General features: G+C 46.0%; 1 protein-coding gene across 1 annotated transcript; it reads right to left on the reverse strand.

Moving 5' to 3' along the window:
* Positions 1-235: 235 nt before the first annotated feature.
* NELFA (negative elongation factor complex member A) lies at positions 236-20,926 on the reverse strand. The gene is made up of 11 exons (XM_073574445.1): positions 20,460-20,926; positions 8,808-8,979; positions 8,554-8,715; positions 8,368-8,457; positions 7,996-8,126; positions 7,721-7,790; positions 7,106-7,194; positions 5,911-6,022; positions 2,620-2,882; positions 2,346-2,445; positions 236-1,078 (listed from the first exon to the last, which is right to left on the reverse strand). The coding sequence occupies exons 1-11, from the start codon at positions 20,667-20,669 to the stop codon at positions 894-896; spliced, it is 1,584 nt and encodes a 527-aa protein (XP_073430546.1). The 5' UTR covers positions 20,670-20,926; the 3' UTR covers positions 236-893.
* Between the last annotated feature and the right edge of the window lie 6,143 nt (positions 20,927-27,069).

Consider the following 27,069-nt stretch of genomic DNA (forward strand, 5'->3'; position numbering starts at 1 on the left):
ATACCAAAGAATTTGTGTTTGCAATAATTTTCAGGAAGAAACTGAGTATTATCTGACAGAATTGCAGGGGTGTCAATACTTTTGGCCACAACTGTATGCTGCTGGGGAGGAGCTAACTTTTTTTTGCATAGTGTTAACCTCCTAATGTCAGCAGCATACACCCGTGGTTTCCTGTGTCCCCCAATGAAGCGATAGAGATATATTGTTTGCAAACGGAAAAAAAAAGTCACATTAATTCTCTCGCAAAACAGACAACAACGCCTCAACTTTATTTATGCATCTTGGACTCCATATCTATCTTTCCAACAGAACTAGACCCCTTCTGCATTCCCCCCAACGTCCCAGTGATTGTACTAAACTAGGGAAACCGAAAATCTTTGCCAAGCAGAAAGAAGCAAACAGCAGTTGTGGCGGCACCCAATGGCCAGCACTGCGATGCCCACACACTATAAAAAATAAAATCTGAAGAGCCAAGAGGTTACGGTAAGATTGATCCAAAACCTTGTTATGTCCGAATACTTGCATTTTACATTTTGAAATACTGCAGATAAAAAGAGAAAGTCAGCCCTCCCCCGAATGCTGAATGGTGCACATTACCACTTCTGGCTTTAAAAAAAAAATAAAAAAAAAATAAAAAAAAAAAAAAAAATCTGCTTTGTGATTGTAGAATTTGTTTTAAAATAGGTTTTAATTACACAAAACTGGCCGTCTGTTTCTCTCATTCTCGGGTCTTTCGTTGACATGGTAACCATTGATGAGAACTTTCATCCTCCGTGACTGATCATCCAGGGAGAACATTCCTCTCTGGATGGTGATTGTTATATCAAGAACCCCATTTATAAGTCTTATTTTTTTTTATTTTTGGTCCATTGTTTCTTGCCCAGAATATGCCCCTACGAGACGTTACTCAGGGGCTTGTATTTTTTTAGCTTGGTCCACTTGCCGGTGGAATAGTTCATTTCAAAAACCGTGTCGACGATCATTGTGGTGCTGCCCGTACCGTCCCCTTTCGGGATCACCTCGGTGTACTCGCTGAGCTTTATTTGGATGACGTCGCCCTTTTCTGGGCACGGGTTTTCTGCACGAGAAGCAAACATTTACATTACAAGGCAAATAGAGAGAAAAGCAGAGATGGCAAAAGTGGTGAGCACAGAACGGTTGGAAGACACAGGACTGACGGCAGCGCTCACCTTTTCTTCTCTGGACAATCGTCCTTACAGAGGTCCCAAACAGTCTGCTGGGGGCTTCACCAGACAAACACTTTACTCCAGTCCAATCTTCCTGCAAAGTTATTTCTGATGAAGCCCTGTCCAGACTGCTTGGAACATCTAGAAGAATGATCGTCTAGAGAAGATAGATCAGTACTTCGTGGGAAAAGAGAATGCTCAGGCGGTAACCGGGTGTCTTTGGAATGCTCGAATATGTTCGAGTCCCCGTAGTTGCATGTCTCATGGCTGTTCGACAGCTGCAACACAATCTCTGCATGTGGTGCGACTGTGGAACAGCCACAAGACAAGCAGCCGCCGGGACTGGAACGTATTATTTGAGTACGCCAAAGTCATTTGGTTAGCACCCGAGCATGCTCAGATAACACCTTATCCAAGCGCTTTCGCTCATCACTACTCCTAACTTTACTTTTCAGGTGGCGGAGCTCTTGTATTATCACGTGGCAAGATGTTCCTTTTATTGTTACCGTTTGAGATACAAATTATGTTTTGACCACTTTATTGCAGTTTTGGAGGAGTTGCAGCAACAGAAAAATAAAGTAGTTCTGAATTTTCCATTTTTATGACATTCCGTGTGTGATGCAATTTTATATGTTCATAAATCAGACACTGATTTATATAGGTTTAATTTTTTTAATTGGAAATTTAAATTTTAAATACTTTTACCACCACCTTTTATTTTAGCTCCTTTATGGGACTTGAAACATTTACTGCAACACTTCATCATAACATTATAAAGTCTAAATAATCTCCTATGCTGGGCTTCATGGAAGTAAAAAAAAAAGTTAAGTCCCGGCAATCAGCACCCCGTGATCGCGTCTGATGGGTGCAGGAACGATTGCACCACTTAAATGCTTAAGTACTACTTCATTGTGAAAACAGCAGTGATCGGAGCCATCTCCAGTCGCTGCTGTTAGCAGGTTACGGCTGTACTACACAATCAGCATCGGACATGCGGAGTGGACTTGGCTCTTACACACTTTATGTCCATGTACAATAAATGCCATGTTATATAGTCATGAACAAAAAGATACAACCACCAAAATACCCGCTGGACTTTAAATGATCAAATGCAATATTTAAGTATTCAGAAGAATAACTTTGAGGGTGGGGCCTTACCTCTTGATCCCGCCATAAAACCTAGGATCAGCGCCTTCTCTATTCTGGTAACCTTGTTTGCCGTCTTGAACATTTCTTGGGCAGCAAACATTTGTTCCCTCTGTAAGGAAAGAATACATGTAGAATATATACAACTGTGCGTCGTTACCATGATGTAGGGCTGCTGGAGCCAATGTGCAAGTTATACATGTCAACCCCAGCCGGGAGGATTCCTTCACCTCAGCAAACAATTTACCGATGTCTGCCAGATTGCGAGCGACTCAGTAATACTTACTGTGAGCAGCAGGTTCTTCTTGGGCTGAGGTTGTGTCTGAGTAGGGATCTGAGGCGCCTGAGCAGCAGGAGCGGCCACCTGCTGTGTGGTCGGCGTCAGCGGAGAGGTAGGAGTGGCTGCTGGCGTGGGAGTGCTCGGAGGGGCGTTAGGATTGCTGTGATACATTGGTGTCCGCTGCTTAAATTGGTTAGGGAGGGCATTATTAGGAGTTGTGGGTTCCTCCGTCTGTCTCGTTGTCTGCAAAGCTTCCCGGACAGACCCAGCTGCGGAGAAGAGAACATAGGAAAGCCAATAAGTACAAACAAGTCACCTAGTGAGCAAGTTAGCAAGCTCCTGGACATACAGCAGCCCCCATACACAGACCAATGTCAGCAAAATTCCTCCCCGATATCAACAGGTTCAGCCGACACCACCATTATGTATGGGGGCCACCTAGTCTTCAGGGTGTTGGGGGATGCTGATCAGGCTTCCCGGATTTCAGATTACCAATTTCTGCTGAGGTCAGGAATGAGGGAAGGGAAGAGGGGGAAATGCTTTGGTGATCACAGGGCGTTAATGGTTTGTCAGCCATGCCTGCCATGTTACGATGCCCATCAAGATCAGTCAATGGTACAGCATTGCAGCGTCCTGTATAGGTGATCGCAGGTATAAGACCCCTCCAAAGGGGATGAATATAAAAAGAGGGAGGAGGACCTCACCCACATTGGTCACCCCCATTGGGGGGGGGGGGTGTTGTCCTCTCATTCTCGGGTCCTCTACCGGAGGTCTGGGAGTTTGGGAATTTGAGGGTTCTGCGCAGGATCTTAGTTGTTCCCAGCATTGCGCTTTTCTGGACAGAGTGCTCAGTTGTTGCTCCTGGGATCTGTTGTAGCCATTCTTCCAACTTAGGGGTCACTGCTCCAAGTGCTCCTATCACAACAGGAATCACTGTTGCCTTCACCTTCCATATCTTCTCCAGTTCTCCTTTGAGGCCCCGGTATTTCTCCAGCTTCTCATATTCCTTCTGATGTTGCCGTCACTTGGCACTGTCACATCTATTATCATTGCAGTCTTCTGATCCTTGTCTATCACAATGTCTGGTTGGTTAGCCAACACCTGCTTATCTGTCTGGACCTTGAAGTCCCACAGGATTTTAGCCCTTTCATTCTCCACCACTTTTTCTGGGGTCTCCCACCAAGACTTAGGGGGGCTTAGCCCATATGCTGTGCAGATGTTCCTGTATACAATTACCGCTACTTGGTTGTGGTGTTCAGTATACGCTGTTCTTGCATTTTGCATCCTGCCACTATGTGTTGGACGGTTTCTGAGGTTTCTTTGCATAGTCTGCACCTTGGGTCTTGTCTTGTGTGGCAGATTCCTGCTTCTATGGATCTGGTACTTAGTGCTTGCTCCTGTGCCACTATGATTAGTGCCTCTGTGCCGTCTCCGAGTCCAGCTTTCTCCAGCCATTGGTAGGGTTTTGCCATGTCAGCCACCTCCATTATCTGTCGATGGTACATCCGATGCAGCGGCTTGTCTTGCCATGTCATTTCATGTTCCTGTTCTTCCTTCCAGATCTGTTGTTGTTGCCTTAGGGTTTCTCTTAGCATCTCATCTTCTGGTGCCATTCTTCGGATGTATTCCTGGATACTCCTTGTTTCATCCGTGATGGTGGCTTGAATGCTTATCAAGCCTCGACCACCCTCCTTTCTGTTGGTATACAATCTTTGGGTGCTAGACTTAGGGTGGAGGAGAACTCCATGCATTGTGAGCAGCTTTTGTGTCTTCACATCTGCAGCTTCCATCTCTTCTTTTGGCCAGCACACTATGTCAGCAGGGTATCTGATAACTGGCAGGGCACATGCATTGATGGCACAGATTTTATTCTTCCAATTGAGCTGGCTCTTCAGGTCCTGTCTTACCCTTTGATGGTATTTGGATGTTGCTGCTTTCCTTGCCTCCTCATCATAGTTACTGTATCCCTGTGGGATGCCGAGGTACTTGTAGCATGTCTGTACATCTGCTATGTGTCCTGCTGGTAATTCCACTCCATCAGTCTTGACTACCTTGCATCTCTTTATTATCAACCGGCCACACCTCTCCAGTCCAAAGGACATCCCCGATGTCTGCACTGTAGATGCTTCTCAGGTGGATGAGTGAATCGATGTCTCGTTCATTTTTCACATACAGCTTGATGTCATCCATGTAGAGCAGGTGGCTCATGGTGTTTCCACTCTTGTATCCATAGCCAGACTCTGTAATTATCTGACTGAGGGGGTTCAAGCCTATGCAGAACAGCAATGGGGACAGCGCATCACTTTGGTATACGCTGAATTTGATGGTCACTTGTGCTAATTGTCTTGAGTCGACGTCCTATGTTGTTCTCCATAGCCCCATTGAGTTTCTGAGGAAGGTTCTTAATTTCCTGTTGACATTGTAGAGAGCCGAGCTCTCACAGATCCATATGTGTGTGGCATTGAGTCATAGGCTTTCCTGTAGTCAATCCAGGCTGTGCCGAGATTGGTCTGTCTGGATCTTGAGCGACTGCTCTATCTACTAGGAGCATAAAATCATATGGTCCTCACATTGGTACCAATATAAACTACAGCTCAGGCTATTTTTACACTAGCGTTTTTTAGCGCTGCGCTTCGTGCGCAATAGAATCGCATGCAAAAACGCATCATGCGTTTGCTTTTTTTATGCGCATGAGTTTTATCCAGTTTCTAGCCATGTTAACTCTTAAAACGCATGCGATTTTAATGTGTTTTTTTGCGCATTCCGTGCGCAAGTGTTTTTTTGAGACAGGACGGACCAAAGATGCAACAGGTTGCGTCCGGCGTGCCTAGGCGCACACTACAAAAAAAACACGCATGCTCACGAAAACGCATACGAACGCATGCATATGCTAGACCATGCGCCCCCATGTTAAAGATAGGGGCGCAGGACGCATGGGCGCGCACTAAGCGCAGCGCTAAAAAACGCTAGTGTGAAAACAGCCTCACCCTGCAAAATAAGCCCAGATACCACACTATTGGAAATACTAAAACTATACCAAAAGACAATTTATTTTTCCCTTTTTAAAAGTAATAAAACAAAAGCTATAGATTTGATAACACCAAAACCAAACAGTAGAACCTGGTCATTTTTATTAACGTATATACACACACAAAACAGTCTCCATACATGCCTCCAAGGGGATAAACAAGGAGCCATATCTGCATTATAAAACATATATCCGACCCAACCACATCTATATACAATTACACGCTCTGCTTACACGTCCCTGCACTCGGGTAAATGGGCCGGACGTACCTTGCTGAGTCTCAGACGCGGGGATGTAGGAGGAGGACGGCACCACACTGGGAGTCGCCGGCAGGTAGCTTGTAGATGGAAGGGCGCTCTCATTGTTCAGGGTACCAAGTTTCTGCAAATCATTTCACAATTAGTGTTAGACAGGACTCAATGTTCACAAAGGCTTCATATGTCCAAATGTAGATCAGCTCGTATCAGATGCATCACATTTTATGAACACTTAGGCCACAAGACTTTGGTCATGATCACACGAGGGTAGCAGGGATCGCACATGGTATATATAATTCCCTAATAAATGTGCAGTTTGTGACTTCATTAAGTGAATAAGTAATTCACAAATTCCAGTCGCTAAACTGAAACCTCTGCCCAGGGGACAAAAGCCTCCGAAGCGAGAACTGTGTGTGACAGTGAAGGGCATGAGCCAAGTGCGGAGCTCAAACTAAAATGGAGGATCTGCATAAAGGCTTTTTAATACATGTGTTTTTTTTTGCACTTATGTTATCTGTATATTTTAGGCCTCATTCAGACATCGGATTTACCATGCAAAAAAAACCAAAAAAAAAAAACACGGTCTCAGTTATTTTCACATAGGGATAGGCTACAAAGCTTCTCCCATCCTTTGCAGAGTTAATCACAGACAGAACAGACTATACACGGATGTCATCTTAGTACGGTCTGTGATTTTCACAGACCCTTAGACTTGTATTGGCACTTTTAATCTGTGATGGCAGCACTACCGAGTGTAATAATATTCCCTATTCATGGAATCCTATGGATTTTTTTCTATAGTTGCCCGCCGGCCTCCTTGCCCTTTGTTATGGAATGGCGAAATGAATAATCCTTATCCTCAAGATACAGCAATGCAGGTAATAAGGGTGGATGTGCAGCAACTGTCCGCAGTCACCGCACAGCTGATAGACTTGCTATGATCTGTTGTGGAGCAGAACAGATCTGTCTGCCACCAGCATCGGGAACAGCAGATCGGTGGGAGAGCTGCGTATCGCTGCCCCATGATCTGATATGGATGACCTGTGCTAAGGATAGGCTGTCAACAAAGTACTGGACAATTTAAGCGAGCCAATGTAAAAAAAAAAAAAAAAAAAAGAAGAAGATGATGCCAAGTGCTAACTGCATGCAGTATGGAGACGCCTCGGCCGGCTGTACAGGAGTTTCAGCAGTAGTCGCCATTCATTACCTGTGTGGAGACCAGACCTGCTGCATAGTCGGGGGTTGCGCTTTCCACGATGGTTTCTTCTTTTGGTGGCTTCTCTGCAACATCAGTTTCTGGAAGTAAAAGAACAGATGAATAAGAACCTGATCGAGCGATAAGTGCGAAAACACAAACTTCAGATGTGAAGCAAAGATGGACTGAACAGTGTCAGTATATAATCCTTTTGCATTCTTCCATCAGACTTGCATCTCTGGCAAGTTTCCCTGTGCATGAATATTAAGTCTGTGTTCACTACTTGCGGCCGCTGTGCATTTTTCTTTTTTGCAGCAATATTTGCAATGGCAGAAGACATGAACAGATACCAAGACAAAACCTATACGTTTCCAGCAACATTTGAAATATTACAGAAATTAAAAATGCAGCAAAAGCCACACAGAGTCCATCAGATCTGAATGCAGCCTTAAAAATTAAGCAATTTTGCTACCTGTACTAACTGGGAGGGCACTAGAGAAAAGTCTCTGCACTTTGGACTCTCCTAAAGTAACTATCATGCTGTATATCCTTGAGGAAGTGAGAAAATAAAACCCCTGAACAAGTAAACGTCCAGACACTCCGAAGCAGTGACATCTTTGTACTCACCAACAGTCTTTCTTCTTCTCTTGGCTTCTCTCCCTGCCCCCACCATGTCCAACTCCGAGATATCCAAAAGCTGAAGAGAAAAGCAATTAATGCTCAGGGTACACCGCAGCAAGGGGTATAAAAAAACATAGCAAAAATCATAGGGCCAAAGCCTTACGTTTTATGAAAAGAATCAAAAGAATAAGAAAACAATTAGGCTTGAAAGAAGTGTAGGGGTGGAAAGAGAAGAGAAAACGACGAAGGCGGCAAAAGAGCCCAAACGAAGACACATGTACCTTCACTCCCCTCTCTCTGCGGAGTGGTGTCCTGGATGGTGCAATCGGGGTCCTGTTGGGAGCGGGACTAAACACGCTGGGGGTTGTGGGGCTTCTGAATGGCGCCTGCTTTGGTATACCCTTTAGAGGAGCTGTTATGGCAAAGGAGAAATCCGATGGATTAGCCACACGTCAGGGTTTGACACATTTGATTGTGTCGGGCTGTTTACATAGCAGGTTATTTAGTTGACTGATGGTCCATATAGAACACACACTTGTCCTATTCTGGTCTGCATTGCAGACAGAACTCACAAAGTCAAGTGAATGGGTGAGTAAAAAATAAATAAATGTTACTGACAAAATGTAATGGGTTAAGCAGTACGTGGCACTCACTTGTAGTATCCAGTTTTTTAACCAGTCCCCTCCCTTTGGCGTGGAATGGCACGCCGGCCGTCTTCTTGAGCTGCTGGGCCGTCTCTGTGGCTGTAATGTTAATCACGAATGTCAGGTACAAGCAGTAAAAAACGACATGTATTCTAATGCACCTAGAGGCACTGGGGTCCTGCGTCACATACTTACACTTCTGGAGGAGCTCCGCGCGCAGGGTGGCACTTTTTGGCTTCCGTTTTAGCTGGAAATGCTTGACTGGCGGAGTGAGCGGTCCTGCCAGCATGGTGAGGGCGTTCTTGTTCAGATACTGGCACTCCAGGGGCAGCATGGCGGACGCCTCGCACTCACTCACTGGTTTAGGAAAGAAGTAGTCAACGTTAGGAGACTGTAAAAGCCACGTCCGCTCTCACCAACCCAACGCCTAAACCAGGAGGCCGTCTTACCCTTCTCTCGGAGCTCCCCTAGTATATCCTGCACATTTGGGTTCTGTTCCTCCAAGTCCAGGTTTAACGAGCCGGTATCTGGAAAGGATTTTAGGATGTCTGCCACCATTAAAATCCAGGGGTCAGAGTCCAGCGTGGCCAGCTGGATGATTTCTGTTAATGCCATCTTCATCTGCAAGACAGAAAACCATAAAAACCACCATTAGAGCGAACGCGATTGGGCGTCCCACCCTTACCTGTACACTATGCCACCAGCTGCCTGCAGGGGTTACCTAGGATTAAAAACTACGGCAGCTTCTTCACAAGGACATCTGTCAAAAGGTTATTTGCAGTTTTGTCCTATTTACTTCAATAGTGCCGAGCTGCAATACCAGATACTGTCAATAGACGGGTGTGGCGCTGATCCGGGAAGAAAGCAACCACGCTTTTCCAACCCTGGACAAGCAGTAAAGGATAAAGAATGGACGACCATGGGACACGAGAATCATGTGAACATCCCTTCTAGCAAGAACGAGAAGGGAACGAGGCCAGGATACCAAGCGGGTATACAAAGTAACAATGATCACTTTCTTCTGGGGATTCAGCCATGTCTTGTAGAGTTGGATCTAGATATTTCATTATCAGTTTTTCCAATATAGTAATAATCTACATTTACCTAAAGTCGCATTTCTCACAAGTCCTAGAATCCTCAGGCGATGTTCACACGGTGCCTTTTTTGTATGCAAATTTTAAGCTGCGTTTCACAGAACCAGCAAAAGCCATGAGACTTCAGAAATCTCACGCACAAACATTTTTTCTTTTTCCTGAATGAGTTGGAAACCTGCTGCGCTTTTGGACGGATCCAAGAATCAGCGCCGGGCTGCACGATCGCAGCAAGGTATATTCTTTCCTGAACCGTCCAGGAGAGAAGAGATGAATGTGATGTGGCTTCTCCCCGCACCAGGCGACTGACCAGTCTCTCCCATAGATGTCTTTTTTCCCCCCAGACGCCTGCAGCAAATTCATCAATTGGGACTTGTTTTTTTTCCCCCCCGATTATGATAGTTGTACTCCAGTCCCCCCAATTGCACAAGCCATAAAGTAAAGCGCACACTATGCTGCTTTACTGGATAGCTGTTGCTATAGAATTTAATAAGGCTAATGATGGTACGTCACGCTCCTTACCACATTCTTTATGGATATTGTACGGTTACATGCCGGAAATTACGGACGTGGCGCGCGCCGTGCATCGGGTCTTTGTTGTTTCTTATGCAATTTAATAAATTAAGAAAAAAAAAACAAACACTAGTTTGGCAGAGATTGTGTGCAGATCTGCAGCGCTGGCGTAATGCAAGTTTCATTAGCTAGGAACTCAACTGTGCATAGTATACATCACTGTGCCGCCTATACATACACAATGCTGTGCCCCGACCTAGAGGAACAAGACACAGATTGGTTCTTAGCAGTTAAGGCCGTTTCTCTGCCTTATGACACCGGCGTTTGTCTAGTTCACCTAAAAATTAGCTGAGCTGCAATACCACACACAGCCTGAGGACCAGAGTGGTGCTGTTTCAAGACAGACCCTTCCTTTAACCCCTTAAAGGGAATCTGTCACCCCATTTTTGGCCTATCAGCTACGGCCACAGCCATCAGGGGATTATCTACAGCATGCTGTAGATAAGGCCCCGATGTAACCTGAAAGAAAAAAAAAAAAAAAAAAAAAAAAATATATAATAGATTATACTCACCCTGGCGTTCTGTCAAGTCCGATGGGTTGCTTCTCCCTCGGCTCCTGCGCAGGCGTACTTTATCTGCCCTGTAAAGTACTGCAGTGCACAAGCGCCGGACCTCTCTGACCTTTCCCGGCGCCTGCGCACTGCAGGACTCTGCTCTGCCCTCAACAGGGCAGATAAAGTACGCCTGCGCCAGAGCCGAGGGAGAAGCAAGGAGGAGGATGGCATCGTATGATGGGAGGTGCCGGACCACGACACCCACCGGTGAGTATAACTCTTATTTTTTTTCAGGTTTCATCGGGGCCTATCTACAGCATTACAGAATGCTGTAGATAAGCCCCTGATGGCCGTGGCCCCAGCTTATGGGGCAAAAAAAAGGGTGACAGATTCCCTTTAATGACCAGGCCAAATTTTATTTATTTATTTTTTTAAATCTGATCAGTGTCACTTTATGTGGTAATAACTCTAGAACGCTTCATAATATCCCCGTGATTTTGAGACTCTTTTCGTTACACATGGTACTTTATGATAATGCTAGATTTAGTCGGATAGGTTTTGCGTTTATTTATAAAAATATCAGAAATATTACAAAAAAAAAAAAAAAAAAAAAAAAAAAAAAAAAAAAAAAAAAAAAAAAATCGCAATATTCAAACTCTGAATGATTATCCCTTTAATCCAGATGGTGGTACCACACAGAAACATTAATACGTAACCTTTCCCACACTTCCTTTACATCAGCGCCATTTGTGAACTATTTTATTTTGTGCACATTTTAGAAGATTTAACAATGCAGCAGTCTTTTTTTCCCAAGTGTATTTACAAAACTTTTCTTTTTTTTTTTTTGGTACCCGTTCAGTTTTGCAATGACTTTCGGGGTCCTATAAATTGGAAACCCCCAATAGTGATACCATTTTAAGAGCAGCGCCCCTCGACATATTACTTAATTTATTAACCCTTCGGGTGCTTTTCAGCGATTAATGCAAAATGACATAACAGGAATGAAAAAAAATGTATTTCACCATCTAATGCTGGTAACGTCTGAACAGGCCGCTACAGCCGGCAGACTAAGGCCGTGAATTGCCATAGAAAACGCCAGGACAACACGATCACGATCTCACGGCGCCGATGGGGTTAAAGAGGAAGCCCCCCCACACTGTTAACCATCTAGATGCTGTAGTCATTATTGACAGCAGCATTTAAAGTGATTAAACGGCCATAGTCTGTACTAACATTGATCGTGGCGGATACAGCAGTCAGCTACAGAGTACTGCCGACAGCTGCTAGATTGTCACCCATGGGGGGGATGCTAGTCTCTTATATTGCAGGTCAGTAATAAGACATATTGGTGGCCATGAAGGGGCTAAAGGGTGTAGTCCTCTACTGTGTTCGGGAGCGTGCCGCTCTTCTGCTTACCGGAGGGCGTTGTGCTCTTGAAGACTGACAGGTCAGCTTGCCAACATGGTGGCGCCTCTGGCCTTAGCGGTGTGCTTTCACCATGTTACGAGCAGAAGCAGCTTTTGCGCCTCGGAGGAACACAGCGGCACTAGGACACGGTGAATCGGCCAGCTACTAAGACTGCAGAGGTGGCCGGTAACCCTGGCAACGAGCAGTAAACAGAATTAAAAATAACTCCATTCTTCAAAACGGAGCGGATTATTAATGAGAGGTAAATGGAAAAACGTGATTGTAAAAACAGTCTTTCCTTCAATTGCAAACAACCTGAAGAGCTTTCATCGCAGGCTTCCCGGGGTGGGCTACGGATTCTCACTCAAGTTTCTTCTCGTTTCATCATGTGCTGGTGCAATGAGAGGTAACAAACCCAAGTCCCTGAAGAGCAGAGCGACAGCGAATCCATCACACATACAGGTATAACAAGCAGCGACAACTCTAACACCTGGGAGATCCCCAAAGCTCCAGGGTAGGGGATCCCAGGATACCCTATGTGCCCATCACTACTGTACAGCCCCACAGACAATGAATGAAGCGCGGCCATCGCTCCATTCAGATACAGCTCTGCAGATCTTTGGATCAGTGAGGGACCCGGCGGTCAGACCCCCCCAATGATCAGCAAGTTATCACCCATCCTACCTTACAGTCTCGATACTACTCTCCTTGCTTCCGAGTTCCAGGCATCAGGTCCCAACAATGTGACATTAACCCCTTAGCGATCAAGCCATTTTGTAGGTTAAAGTCCATGCCTTAATTTTGAAATCGGACCACTGTCACTTTATGAGGTTATAGCTCTGGAACGCTTCCATGGATCCCACTGATTCTGACAATGTTTTTTCCTGACATATTGTACTTCATGTTAGTGGTAAAATTTCTTCGATATGACTTGCGCTTATTTATGAAAAAAAATGGAAATATGGCAAAATTTTTTACAATTTTGCAATTTTCAAACTTTTAATTTTTATGCCCTTAAATCAGAGAGATATGTCACAAAAAATAGTTAACATTTCCCACATTTCTACTTTACATCAGCACAATTTTTGAACCAAATTTTTTTTTTCCTTAAGAAGTTATAAGGGTTAAAAGTTGACCAGCAATTTCTCATTTTTCCCAACAAAATTTACAAAACCATTTTTTTTTTTTTTTTAGGGACCACCTCACATTTGAAGTGAGTTTGGGGGGTCAATATAACAGAAAATACTCAAAAGTGACACCATTCTAAAAACTGCACCCCTCAAGGTGCTCAAAACCACATTCAAGAAGTTTATTAACCGTTTAGGTACTTCACAAGAATTGAAGCAATGTGGAGGGAAAAAAATGAACATTTTACTTTTTTTCCCCAAAATTTTTGTTTGGACACAATTTTTTTTAATTTTGTCAAGGGTTTCAGGAGAAAATGAACCACAATATTTGTTGTGCAATTTCTCTTGAGTACACCGATACCCCATGTGTGGAGGAAGACCAATCTTTAGGCGCACGGCAGTACTCAGAAGGGCAGGAGCACCGTTTTGGAATGCAGTCTTTGATGGAATGGTCTGCGGGCATCATGTTGCGTTTGCAGAGCCCCTGATGTGCCAAAACAGTAGAAACCCCCGACAAGTGACAACATTTTGGAAACCAGACCCCCCATGGAGCTTATCTAGATCTGTGGTGAGCACTTTGAACCCCCAAGTGCTTCACAGAAGTTTATAACGCCCAGGCGTGAAAATAAAAAATATCATTTTTTTCCACAAAAATGATCTTTAATGAGCTATAATTTTTCCATATTTCGGCCGACAGAGTCATGTGCGGGCTTGATTTTTGCGGGAAGAGCTGACGTTTTTATTGGTACCATTTTCGAGCACATAACGTTTTTTGATCGCTTTCTATTCTGATTTTTCTGTTCATTTTTTGAATGGACAAAAACCAGCAATTTAGGAATGCTTTTTTTCCCCCCCCTCTGTTCCACGTGTGGTAAAATTAGTATGGCAGCTTTATTCTTCGGGTCACTACGATTACAGCGATACCTCATTTATATCATGGTTTTTTTTTTTTTACACAAAAACTTATAGAAAAAATAATTATTTTTGCATCACTTTATTCTGCGAGCTATAACTTTTTTTTATTTTTTCGCTGATGGCGCTTGTATGGCGGCTCGTTTTTTGCGTGACAAGATGACGGTTTCAGCGGTACCATGGATATTTATATCCGTCTTTTTGATCGCACGTTATTGCACTTTTTCCAAGCGGTATGATGATACCGCTTAGAAAAAGAATAATTTGCTACTTTTTTGTGTTTTTTTTACGGCGTTCACTGAAGGGGTTAACTAGGGTCACACTTTTATTGATGGGATTATTACGGATGTGGCGATACCAAACATGTGTAGTTTGTTTATTTTATTTTTTTTACATAAAAATTGTAATTTTGAGGGGATTTTTTTAGGGAATTTTATTTTTTTTTTAATACTTTTTTTTTTTTTTTAACCTTGTCCCTTCATGGGACTTTGACTTTCACATTAGGTATAATACATTGCAATGCTCCATCATTGTAATGCATTATACCAATGCTGAGAGCTGGTGTCACCATGCTATGGGCATGTTCTCACCAGCTTTCCATAGGTAAATGACACGGAGGTTGTCATGACCCCTCCGGGTCATCATGGCACAGGTCGGGCCCCGCGATTACATCGCGGGGTCCGACTTGAGGCAGAGGGAGCCCCCTACCCTCTGCCTCCCCCTCTGAACTCTGCGATCGCAGCAGTGAGGGGGTTAACAGCCAGGGGCGGTGGGGACTCAGCTCCTGTCAGTGCAGGACGCTCAGCCACTACAGCGCTGGGCTCCTACACTGATGTAGGGCAGGAGAAGCTCAAATTTCAGCTTCTCCTGCTCATCACTGCTGTGTTTGGTCTGTCAGATTGACTGACCAATCACAGCGCTGTGGGTGCAGGGACCGAGTGCAAGGGTCCCTGCCCCCCTTGCTGTGCCTCTCAGGTGTCATAGACAGCTGTCAGCACTGAACTGAAAATGCGTGTTTACACGCAGTGACAGTTCAAAGGCAGGACGTGCAGAGTCCGTCATGGTGCGGGAAGTCACCTCCTGCCATGACGGACTCTGCACGTCCATAGACATTAAGGGGTTAAAGGGGTTCTCCAATGGGGGGGAAAAAAAAAAAAAAGCCACCACCTATCCATAAGTTGAGGATCACTTCCTGATCGGTGGGGGTCCGCCTGCTGGACTGGAAAAGAACAAGGAATTTATATCCTCGACGAGGCAATTTTAGCCCCATTACAAAGACAGGGTGACAGATCTGATGCCAGACCGCCGCTACATTCGATCCTTAGAAAAGTAAAGCGCGGCACTCTGCAGCCCTGTACGGACTGAATGCCGCAACGATCCAGAGTGTACAGTCATGGCCAAAAGTTTTGAGAATGACACATATTATATTTTCACATGATCTGCTGGCCTCTGGTTTTTATGTGTGTTTGTCAGATGTTTTTTATCACATACAGAAATATAATTGCAATCATATTATGAGTAACTAAAGGTTATATTGACAGTTAGAATGAGTTAATGCAGCAAGTCAATATTTGCAGTGTTGACCCTTCTTCTTCAGGACCTCAGCAATTCTCCCTGGCATGCTCTCAATCAACTTCTGGATCAAATCCTGACTGATAGCAGTCCATTCTTGCAAAATCAATGCTTTTATTTTGTCTGAATTTGAAGGTTTTTGTTTGTCCACCCGTCTCTTGATGATTGACCACAAGTTCTCAATGGGATTAAGATCTGGGGAGTTTCCAGGCCATGGTCCCAAAATCTCTATGTTTTGTTCCCTGAGCCATTTAGTTATCACCTTTGCTTTATGGCAAGGTGCTCCATCATGTTGAAAAAGGCATTGTTGATCGCCAAACTGCTCTTGGACGGTTGGGGGAAGTTGCTCTTGGAGGACATTCTGGTACCATTCTTTATTCATGGCTGTGTTTTTAGGCAAGACTGAGAGAGAGCCCATTCCCTTGGCTGAGAAGCAACCCCACACATGAATGGTTTCAGGATGCTTGACAGTTGGCATGAGACAAGACTGGTGGTAGCGCTCACCTGGTCTTCTCCGAATAAGCCGTTTTCCAGATGTCCCAAACAATCGAAAAGGGGATTCATCAGAGAAAATGACTTTACCCCAGTCCTCAGCAGTCCACTCCCTGTACCTCTTGCAGAATATCAGTCTGTCCATGATGTTTTTCCTGGAGAGAAGTGGCTTCTTTGCTGCCCTCCTTGAGACCAGGCCTTGCTCCAAGAGTCTCCGCCTCACAGTGCGTGCAGATGCACTCACACCTGCCTGCTGCCATTCCTGAGGAAGCTCCACTGCTGGTAGCCCGATCCCGCAGCTGAAACACTTTTAAGAGACGGTCCTGGCGCTTGCTGGTCTTTTTTGGGCGCCCTGGAGCCTTTTTGGCAACAAGGGAACCTCTCTCCTTGAAGTTCTTGATGATGCAATAGATTGTTGACTGAGGTGCAATCTTTCTAGCTGCGATACTCTTCCCTGTTAGGCCATTTTTGTGCAGTGCAATGATGACTGCACGTGTTTCTTTAGAGATAACCATGGTTAACAGAAGAGAAACAATGATGCCAAGCACCAGCCTCCTTTTAAAGTGTCCAGTGGTGTCATTCTTACTTAATCATGACAGATTGATCTCCAGCCCTGTCCTCATCAACACCCACATCTGTGTTAATGGAGCAATCACTGAAACGATGTTAGCTGGTCCTTTTAAGGCAGGGCTGCAATGATGTTGAAATGTGTTTTGGGGGATAAAGTTCATTTTCTAGGCAAATATTGACTGTGCAAGTAATTGCTGTTAAGCTGATCACTCTTTATAACATTCTGGAGTATATGCAAATTGCCATTAGAAAAAATGAAGCAGCAGACTTTGTAAAAATTAATATTCGTGTCATTCTCAATACTTTTGGCCATGACTGTACACTAACTCCATTATAAAGGGGATTAAAGTGACCCGTTCTGCCCATCAGGGAAAACAAGTTAAGTTCTTGAGTTGCACAAATGGGTATAAAAAGATTCCATGTAGCCCCCAACCAAGCAGAGGTGACAACTGAGTTACCTCCCCCTGACCTTACACAGGGAAGATCAGAGACTTGCTGCATGTGTCCCCAAGAACTGGGCATGGGAATACCTGGCTAATCAGACAGAAATCCCAGAATTAAAGGGGTTTGTCCAGGACTTTAGGATAAAAAAATGACAGATTTGGGGGAATCAAGCCCCAACCAGACTATATCCGGAATGTAAGCAAATCAGTCTGGAGACCCCCATCCACCTTATGTCAGCTTCAGCTGTAATTGCTGCCATTGGGGTCTCCATAACGTCAGACTACACTCATCAGTCTACAGTATGAGCAGACAGAGGAAGAGCAGCGATGAGGGGGGCGAAGGACGGCTGAGCAACGCGAGCTAGAATCTGCCCCATCCACATTCCCCGACTACTCAGTGTCCTACAGGAGGACCAGGAAGCTCTGCATGAGCAGATACAGGCGCCTGCCAAAGAACCGTGCTAGAAACTTTCAGTTTCCACCACATTAGGCTGATAGACGAAAGGAAAAAATGATTAACAAACATGTAAAAACCCCACGTCTGTGCCCTCAGGGCAGATGTAGGATCACCGCTCGCACTAGGAGAAAGTTCTATAGAAACTCAGACTTCCTCGCATCGCTGATCACTCTGTGTAAAGTGTAGAAAGTGACACCCAGGTGTTACCGCCAGACCCCCAGGGAGTTTCCGCCCTCCTTTTATAGCCCAAGATCTTACTTTCTTTCACTTCTCAAAAGAAGAAAGTGGCTCTCTGATGTATCCGCCAACCCAAACATACAGGGTGACCTGTCCGTGCCCTGGTTTAGGCCCAATGGTCTGCCCTGAAAAAAAAAAAAAAAAAAAAAAGGGAGGGATGAGAGCTAAACATTACCTTTGCAGAAATCAGAGGGTACGCCAAGTCATTCATACAGGCGTTAGAAAAGCTTCTGGGAGGCTCATTTGGAATCGCTAGTCGTCCCCCATCGCTACACAAAAATAATAGCCTTTTTTCTAGCACTTCTGCTGCATCCATGTCTGATCCCTGGGAGCAGTCGGCAGCCGGACCCCTTAGGCTATGTGCACACGGAGTTTTTTGGTGGTGTGGATTTTGTAGAAAAATCCGCAGGACTAAAGTCCTGCGGTTTATCTGCGGTTTTGCCTGCAGTTTTACACCTCATAATGGATGAGGTGTGAAACCGCAGCTGTTCTGCACAAAAGAATTGACATACTGCAGATTGTAAACCGCGGAAAAATCTGCAGCATGTGCACAGCGTTTTTCAGCTTACCATTGAAAACAATGGTACTGTACAACACAGCTAAATCTGCTGCGGACCCGCCGCAGAATCCGCACCGTGTGCACACACCCTTACTAGTCAGTGATTGAGGACTCTGCCCCCCTCAGCAGGATCTCCTATGTACACAGACAGCGAGCACTGGCGCCAAGTCATAAATCGCCCAAGAGCTGGAAAACAACATTCCCAACACAAACATGTCCGCCCCAAGGGCAGATGATAGCAGGACAGATTATTTCATTACAAGGATTGCAAATTCCCTCACCCAGGGTCTGTACTAAGACTACAGAGTGACATTCAGCTTTCCTAGGGACCAGACCGGCAACATCAGGTGCAGTACACATGTCCCATTTCTAACCATCTCTGTCACAAATGGTTAACTCCTAGTAACATTTCATTAAAGGCGATATGCTGACAACCCTTTTAACTACTTTGTGGGGGAGAAAAGCAGTAAGACAGCACGAGCGATGTAGCAGTTTCTGCTTACATGAAGGGTGTGTATACTTCTGCAACCAATATCTTATCGCTGCAGTGCAGGTATGATCACCAGAAAAGAGTGTAGCAACTTCACTGTCTGTCTTAAAAGTTTTGGGTAGAGATATGCAGAGCTATGTGTCTCCATGGTAACAGATTACAAATAAATGCCAGTGACGGCACCCTGATGAGACTGCCGGGAGTAACAGTGATGAGCCCACCAGGAGCGACGGTGACAGCACCCTGATGAGCCCACTGGGAGCGACGGTGACAGCACCCTGATGAGACTGCCGGGAGCGACGGTGACAGCACCCTGATGAGACTGCCGGGAGCGACGGTGACAGCACCCTGATGAGACTGCCGGGAGCGACGGTGACAGCACCCTGATGAGACTGCCGGGAGCGACGGTGACAGCACCCTGATGAGACTGCCGGGAGTAACAGTGACGAGACCACCAGGAGCGCCGGTGACGGCACACTGATGAGACTGCCGGAAGCGTCAGTGATGAGACCACGACCACCAGGAGCGACGGTGACGGCACACTGATGAGACTGAAGGGAGTAACAGTGACGAGACCACCAGGAGCGACGGTGACAGCACCCTGATGAGACTGCCGGGAGCGACGGTGACAGCACCCCGATGAGACTGCCGGGAGAGACGGTGACAGCACCCCGATGAGACTGCCGGGAGAGACGGTGACAAGACCAACAGGAGCGCCGGTGACGGCACACTGATGAGACTGCGGAAAGCGTCAGTGATGAGACCACGACCACCAGGAGCGACGGTGACGGCACACTGATGAGACTGAAGGGAGTAACAGTGACGAGACCACCAGGAGCGACGGTGACAGCACCCTGATGAGACTGCCGGGAGCGACGGTGACAGCACCCCGATGAGACTGCCGGGAGAGACGGTGACGGCACACTGATGAGACTGCTGGGAGTAACAGTGACGAGACCAACAGGAGCACCGGTGACGGCACACTGATGAGACTGCCGAAAGCGTCAGTGATGAGACCACGACCACCAGGAGCGACGGTGACGGCACACTGATGAGACTGCAGGGAGTAACAGTGACGAGACCACCAGGAGCGCCGGTGACAGCACCCTGATGAGACTGCCGGGAGCGACGGTGACGGCACACTGATGAGACTGCCGGGAGTAACAGTGACGAGACCACCAGGAGCGACGGTGACAGCACACTGATGAGACTGCCGAAAGCGTCAGTGATGAGACCACGACCACCAGGAGCGACGGTGACGGCACACTGATGAGACTGCAGGGAGTAACAGTGACGAGACCACCAGGAGCGACGGTGACAGCACACTGATGAGACTGCCGGGAGACAGTGAAGGGATATGAGCTCCACGAACTGCCGATCAGTGCATCGCCCCTATAAATGCCGCGGACAGTGTGTACGGGGCCCAGGTCCCTTCAGAGGGAAAAATGGAAAGAAAACAAAAAATGCAAATTTAAAAAAAAAAAAAAAAAAAAAAGCTATAAAAATGATAAAAGTTGGAATTATTTCCCCCGAATCGTGTATAAACCTGCCGACGAGATCGCACCGATGCCGCAGAGGATAATGAGGAGCAGCAGGAGACTGGCTGGTACTTGTAGTTCCCCGCCCAGAGGCGGGCAAGCAGGCAGGAGCCTCCTGGGGGTGGAGGAGGACACTCACCTCGTCCACGGTGCGCCGCGGGAGGTGCAGCATCCCCAGCAGCAGCTTCAGCTTCACTGCGGACGACAGGTTGTGGAAACACAGGCGGACGTTGTCGATGACGGAGGCGGTGAGCAGCGAGGCGATGCTGGGCGGCGTCCACAGCTCGTCCGCGGAGCCCAGCTTATTGTGAAGCCACAGGCCGGTGTCGCTCTCCCTCATCGACGCCATCTTGGAAAAAGAAACCCATCGCGAGCAGGCATTTTATGAAGACACCTATAAAAAAGGCCCCCTGTGGCGCTAAGAGACGGGAGCGGAACGACGCCAGTTCTCGCGATACCTGGCCAGCCGCGCTCTGGAGCCGTTGGGCTGCACTCACAGACCTCGAGCGGAGGCGCAGGCGCCTTATAATAGCTATAGACTGCAGGAGACATAAGCTAGAACCGAGCGCGCAGCTCCCAGTCAGGCATTATGGCACGGTGCCCTCAACAAAGATGGCCGACATAACCATCAGGCTCCTCCCTAAAAAGGAAAGAGCCGCCAACAGATTGACAGTGCTGGTGGTCACACTATTGTACGGGTCATCAAAGGGACCAAACTACATAATATTGCGAAGCCAATACGTTTCATATATAATAATACATCTTATTTTTTCTTTTATTTTTCCTCCTCTTCTTCCATCATTTTTAACATCGACATAAAAGGACTTATTTTTTTTTTACCAGACGAGTTGTACTTTTGAATGAAATATTACCAATGAGGCGAAATGGTGAAAAAAAACACCACCATTCCAGCATTGTTTTCTGGGTTTTGTTTTTACAGCGTTGATTAGGTTCTAAAAATGACCATGATTGTCCAGGTCCTTACCATTACGGCAAAATAGCTATTTTATATTACTAAAAAAGTTCTGGACTTTGTAAAATAAAAAAATAAATGAAATTGGTTTGTGCCATTTATTGAGAAGGAAATTTCTTTATTTTTTAATTTAATTTTTTAAATATTTTAAAATTTCTTTGCAGATGAGAAAAAAGTTGGGTGATTTAAGTTTTTATTTTCTTTTTAAATATTTTTAAAAACACTTTTTCTTTTTTTTCCACATATATTTTAGCCCTCATAGGGGGCTTAGACTTATTAGCTTTTACTATACGCTGCATTACTTCAGTGTTGCAGTATAAAGTGAAATGTTGGTCTCCTATGGAGCTGGGGTTTTGGAAAAGTAAAAAAATGGAAGCATTTGGGGCCTTCAAGGGACCCTGGCTGCCATGGTAACCTATCAGCAACCTGTCCCTGGTTGCCATGGTAAGTTACTGGCCACACAACCCCTGTTGCCATGGTAAGTTATTGGTAATTAGGCATCAAATTTCTGTTGCTACACAGGAGGAATCCCAAGCCTTGCCTTCGGCAATCTTCCATTCCTCTCCGGCCACAGAGGAGCCCTCTCAGCAGACTCGTCGATCCCAGCACTCTGCTCAGACCAGCTCTGTGGGTTTGGTGGTTGCTGCTTCCACCTCTGGTCCAGCTATAGCATCGCATGTTTGTCAGCACCGAGCTACTCCAGGGACTAAGTCCTTTTGGTCCACTGAGCATGCCCATGGGACTATCTCTCATTGGAGGTCGGAGATCACATGCTCAGGTCCTTCTCCAGCTCGGATTGGACCTTCAGGAAGGTCCCAGAAGGACGCTGCTATAAAAGGTTTGCATGGCCGCCCCGCCATGCGCTATGATAGACTTTGATTCTATATTGTTCAGTGGTATGTGTGATGACGGATGTATGAAACTGGTGACTGACTCATTAAGACTCCCTCTCTTTGATACGCATGAGTTAGGGTCCTAGAGTCAGAGTTAGCACTAGCACTGCTTAGCGCTGCAGTGTAGTCAGCTTGCCTTCCTGTAGCGCCTGTGGGCGCCGGTCAGTACAGGCTTCACACACCGCTGATACCGCAGTGTCTGCCAAAGCGGCGCCATGCGCAGTTACATGCACTTTCCAGCACCGTTCTTATGCTGGTTAGTGGCGACGACCAGGGTAGACATTGTACCCTCTCTGAGCGGTAGTTCACACTGAGTCATGATCTGTGACGCTTAACAGGTCACACTTATACGCCGACTAGTACGGACTCTGTGAAGTTAACAGAGTCTGCCCTTGCACGCACCAGGTCAGAGGTTACCCGCCGGTGTCTGGCTACCTCCAGTTATATCCCATTCGTCATTGCCTAGCTGCAGTTTACATCTCTGCATGGTGGACCCCGGGCTGCGAACGCACCATATACCTTATACCATCTACATTATTTGGTGCGTTCCGCCAGCCCCTAACATTATCATAGCGCCAGGGTCTGGCTAGCATGACGGACGAGCAGCGTCTGCAGACATAAGTCCAGCAGCTGGAGGGCAGGTTGTCAGCTCTCGAGCGGTCAGTCTCAGCTGCGGATGTCACTGCAGTCGCTGTACAGGCAGCTGCAGAGGCTGTTTCCCGCGCCTCCACGTCCATTCCTGTCCCGACGTCCCGTCTTCCGCTGCCCGATAAGTTCTCAGGTGACTGCGCCTCGTGCAGGTGTTTCGTGAGCCAGTGCTCTATTCAGCTTGAGCTGATGGCTAACGTGATTCCCATCAGAACAGGCTAAGGTGGGATTCATTATTTCCCTCCTGTCGGGCAGGGCTCTGGAATGGGCCACTCCACTGTGGGAGCGTGGTGACCCCATGGTAGAGAGTGCCTCCCAGTTCCTGGTCTCTCTAAAGCAGGTCTTTCTGGGGGCATGGGTCACAAATGATACCGCGCTTCTATTGTTGGCACTGGTACAGGGATCCTTCTCGGTCAGCCATTATGCCGTCCAGTTCCGGACACTGGCTTCCGAGTTGGAATGGCCAGACAAGGTGCTTATACCAGTGTTCTGGAGGGGTTTGGCGGAGCAAGTCAAGGATGCTCTGGCCACCAGGGAGATTCTCGTAACTCTGGAGGAGCTTATTACCATCTCCACCTGTTTAGATCTCCGTTTCACGGAGCGCGGGTTGGAGCGCTCCCAGTCCAGATCGAGGGTTAGGTTGGCTCCCACCTTCTCTAAACCTCTGGAACCTCCCGATCGGGTGATTGAGCCTCCTGAGGCCATGGAGATATCTCGCACGAGCTCCAAGTCCCACTCGGTGCGCACTCCCGTGCTCTGTTTCCACTGTCGACAGCCTGGTCACCTGGCTAACAAGTGCCCACAGCGGTCGAGTGGTAATTAGAGGAGGCCAACTAAACACTAGAACTTTCTCCTCCAAGCTGTCCTTTAAAGGGACGCTAGAGTTTGGTCCTTCTACCTTGGTGGCAGAGGTTTGCGTGGACTCCGGGGCAGAAGGCAATTTTATGTCTTCAGCCTTCGCCCAATGGCACGCAATCCCCTTGCTTCTGCTACCTCACCCAGTTACCATCGGGGTGGTGAATGGCTCGACACTACCCTCACAAATTACACATCAGACTGCTCCCCTTAGGATCTCGCTGGCTCCTTCCCACCACGAGACCTTGTCTCTCCTGATTATGCAAGAGTGCATCGATCAGGTTCTCTTAGGAGTTCCCTGGTTGCGCTGCCACTCTCCTCACATAGAGTGGTCCTCGGGGAGAATTCTAGGCTGGAGCAAGTCCTGTGAGGGTAGATGCGTGAGAGAGTGCGTACAGGTAGCTTCCACTGAGGTCCCCGCGGATCTTTCCTCGCTCCCTAAGCACTATCGGCAGTACGTGGACATATTCTCCAAAAAGGGCGCCACATCGCCCCTATGACTGTCCTAGAGACCTCTTGCCTGGTGCGGAGCCTCCTCGGGGTCGCGTGTATCCCCTGTCTCTCCTGGAGACGGAGGCCATGTCACAATATATCAGGGAGAATCTGGCAAGAGGGTTTATTAGGAAGTCAGTGTCACCTGCGGGGGGCAGGATTCCTCTTCGTGCAGAAGAAGAGTGGAGAGCTGCGTCCTTGTATTGATTACAGGGGTCTTAACACCATAACCATTAAGAACAAATACCCTCTGCCCCTGATATCAGAGGTGTTCGATAGGTTGCGTGGAGCGAGGATTTTCTTCAAGTTAGATCTACGAGGGGCCTATATCCTGATACATATTGGTGCGGGGGACGAATGGAAGACGGCCTTTAACACCAGGGATGGCCACTATGAGTATCTCGTCATGCCCTTCGGCCTCTGTAATGCCCCAGCCGTCTTCCAAGACTTTGTAAATGATGTCTTCCGAGAAATGCTCTCCACCTTGGTGGTGGTCTATCTGGACGACATTCTTGTCTTCTCTCCAGATTTGGACTCCCACCAGAGAGATGTTTGCAAGGTCTTCGACCACTTGCGAGCGAACTCCCTCTACGCCAATAAATCCACAAAAATTCGGCCTACATCAATGGCACTTCATAATGAAATATATCCAACACAAAAAAGAGAAGTTATGCCATAAAAAAACCTTTATTAAACCACAATCATGAACACATAAAAACACTAAAAAAGGAGATACGTGTCTAATAACACCCAATAAGGTAACATATGTGTTGCCGCATGACAGGCAGGCATCACAGAGGAGCATACATAAAATCACTATGAGCAACATGTACCTATAAAATATCTGTGAAAAGAAAAAAGATTTTAAACACATGCTCCACTGAATGTCATACAGGCACTCCACATATAAGGCGAGAAACTCAGTTGTCCACACAGATGTATATCAATATGACCTAAGTGGAAAGTATCTCTAAAAATGACCCAATGGTCACTGCACCACACAGATGATAAGAGATAATACTCATGCATATGGATATAGTTATCAGTAAAGGAAAAGACCATAGCAACTTATTAATGCTGCAAAGTGCAGAAATGTTATCCTAAATCCTAACATACAAGGTCTAACCTAAACAACAAAATGCTAAAAATTACAGCATATGCAAAAATGAGCTGCTACATATTAGTAGTGCCACCGAGCCAGACCTGCCCGAAGTCAGTAAAGTGCAGAGTGCATACTGAAATCATACAACCTTATTGGGCACGATTCCCCGATGCGCATTTTGCCTTCGCTTAGTCCAATGGGCTACTTACCCTCCTTGGATGAACCCTTGTAAAAATAAAAATTTGGGGGCGAAAAGATCATTTTTGTGGAAAAAAATGCATTTTTTACTTTCACGGCTCTACATTATAAACTTATGTGAAGCACTTGAAGGTTCAAAGTGCTCACCACACATCTAGATAAGTTCCTTAATGGGTCTAGTTTCCAAAATGGGGTCACTTGTAGGGGGTTTCCACTGTTTAGGCCCATCAGGGGCTCTGCAAACGCAACATGACACCCGCAGACCATTCCATCAAAGTCTGCATTCCAAAATGGCACTCCTTCCCTTCCAAGCTCTCCCATGCGCCCAAACAGTGGTTCCCCCCACATATGGGGTATCATCATACTCAGGACAACTTGCACAACAACTTTTGTGAAAGCGACATGGCCTCCAATCTCAATTCCTGCCAATTCTGCATTGAAAAATTCTATCGGTACTCCTTCCCTTCTGAGCTCTGCCGTGCGCCCAAACAGTGGTTCCCCCCCACATATCAGGTATCAGCGTACTCAGAACAAATCGCACAACAACTGTGCGGGTATGATTTCTCCTGTTACCCTTGTAAAAATAAAAATTTGGGGGCGAAAAGATCATTTTTGTGGAAAAAAAATGGATTTCTTATTTTCACGGCTCTACGTTATAAACTTCTGTGAAGCACTTGAAGGCTCAAAGTGCTCACCACACATCTAGATAAGTTCCTTAATGAGTCTAGTTTCCAAAATGGGGTCACTTGCTGGAGGTTTCCACTGTTTAGGCACATTAAGGGTTCTCCGAACGCAACATGGCATCCGATCTCAATTCCAGCCAATTCTGCTTTGAAAAAGTCAAACAGCACTCCATCCCTTGCGAGCTCTGCCGTGTGCTGAAAAAGTGGTTTACCCCCACATATGGGGTATCGGCGTATTCAGGAGAAATTGTACAACAAATTTTGTGGTTGATTTTCTCTTTTAACACTTGTGAAAATAAAAAAAATTGGTTCTGAATTAAATTTTTTGCAAATAAAAGTTAAATGTTAATTTTTTCCTTCCACATTGCTTTAGTTCCTGTGAAGCACTTAAAGGGTTAATAAACTTCTTGAATGTGGTTTTGAGCACCTTGAGGGGTCTAGTTTTTAGAATGGTGTCACTTTTGGGTATTTTCTGTCATGTACACCCCTCAAAATGACTTTAAATATGATGTGGTCCCTAAAAAAAATGGTTTTGTAAATTTTGTTGTAAAAATGAGAAATCGCTGGTCAACTTTTAACCCTTATAACTTCCTAACAAAAAAAATTTTGCTTCCAAAATTGTGCTGATCTAAAGTAGACATGTGGGAAATGTTATTTATTAAGAAATTTGTGTGACACATCTCTCTGATTTAAGGGCATAAAAATTTAAAGTTTTAAAATTGCAAAATTTTCAAAATTTTCGCCATATTTTCATTTTTTTCATAAATAAACACAAGACATATCGAAGAAATTTTGCCACTAACATGAAGTACAATATGTCACGAAAAAACAATCTCAGAATCAGCGGGATCCATCAAAGCATTCCAGAGTTATAACCTCATAAAGGGACAGTGGTCAGAATTGTA

This window comes from Dendrobates tinctorius, unplaced genomic scaffold (assembly GCF_039654945.1).
Source record: "Dendrobates tinctorius isolate UK_male_01 unplaced genomic scaffold, ASM3965494v1 ptg000039l, whole genome shotgun sequence".
NCBI lineage: Eukaryota > Metazoa > Chordata > Amphibia > Anura > Dendrobatidae > Dendrobates > Dendrobates tinctorius.

What these genes read in the sequence shown, in the direction of transcription:
- NELFA (XM_073574445.1), bottom strand. Translation starts at nt 20,669, where the DNA reads ATGGCGTCGATGAGGGAGAGCGACACCGGCCTGTGGCTTCACAATAAG. An exon ending in AGAAGAACCTGCTGCTCACA is followed by an intron (nt 2,446 to 2,619) that starts GTAAGTATTACT and finishes CTTTCCTTACAG; the next exon opens with AGGGAACAAATGTTTGCTGC. An exon ending in TTTTATGGCGGGATCAAGAG is followed by an intron (nt 1,079 to 2,345) that starts GTAAGGCCCCAC and finishes CTTCTCGTGCAG; the next exon opens with AAAACCCGTGCCCAGAAAAG.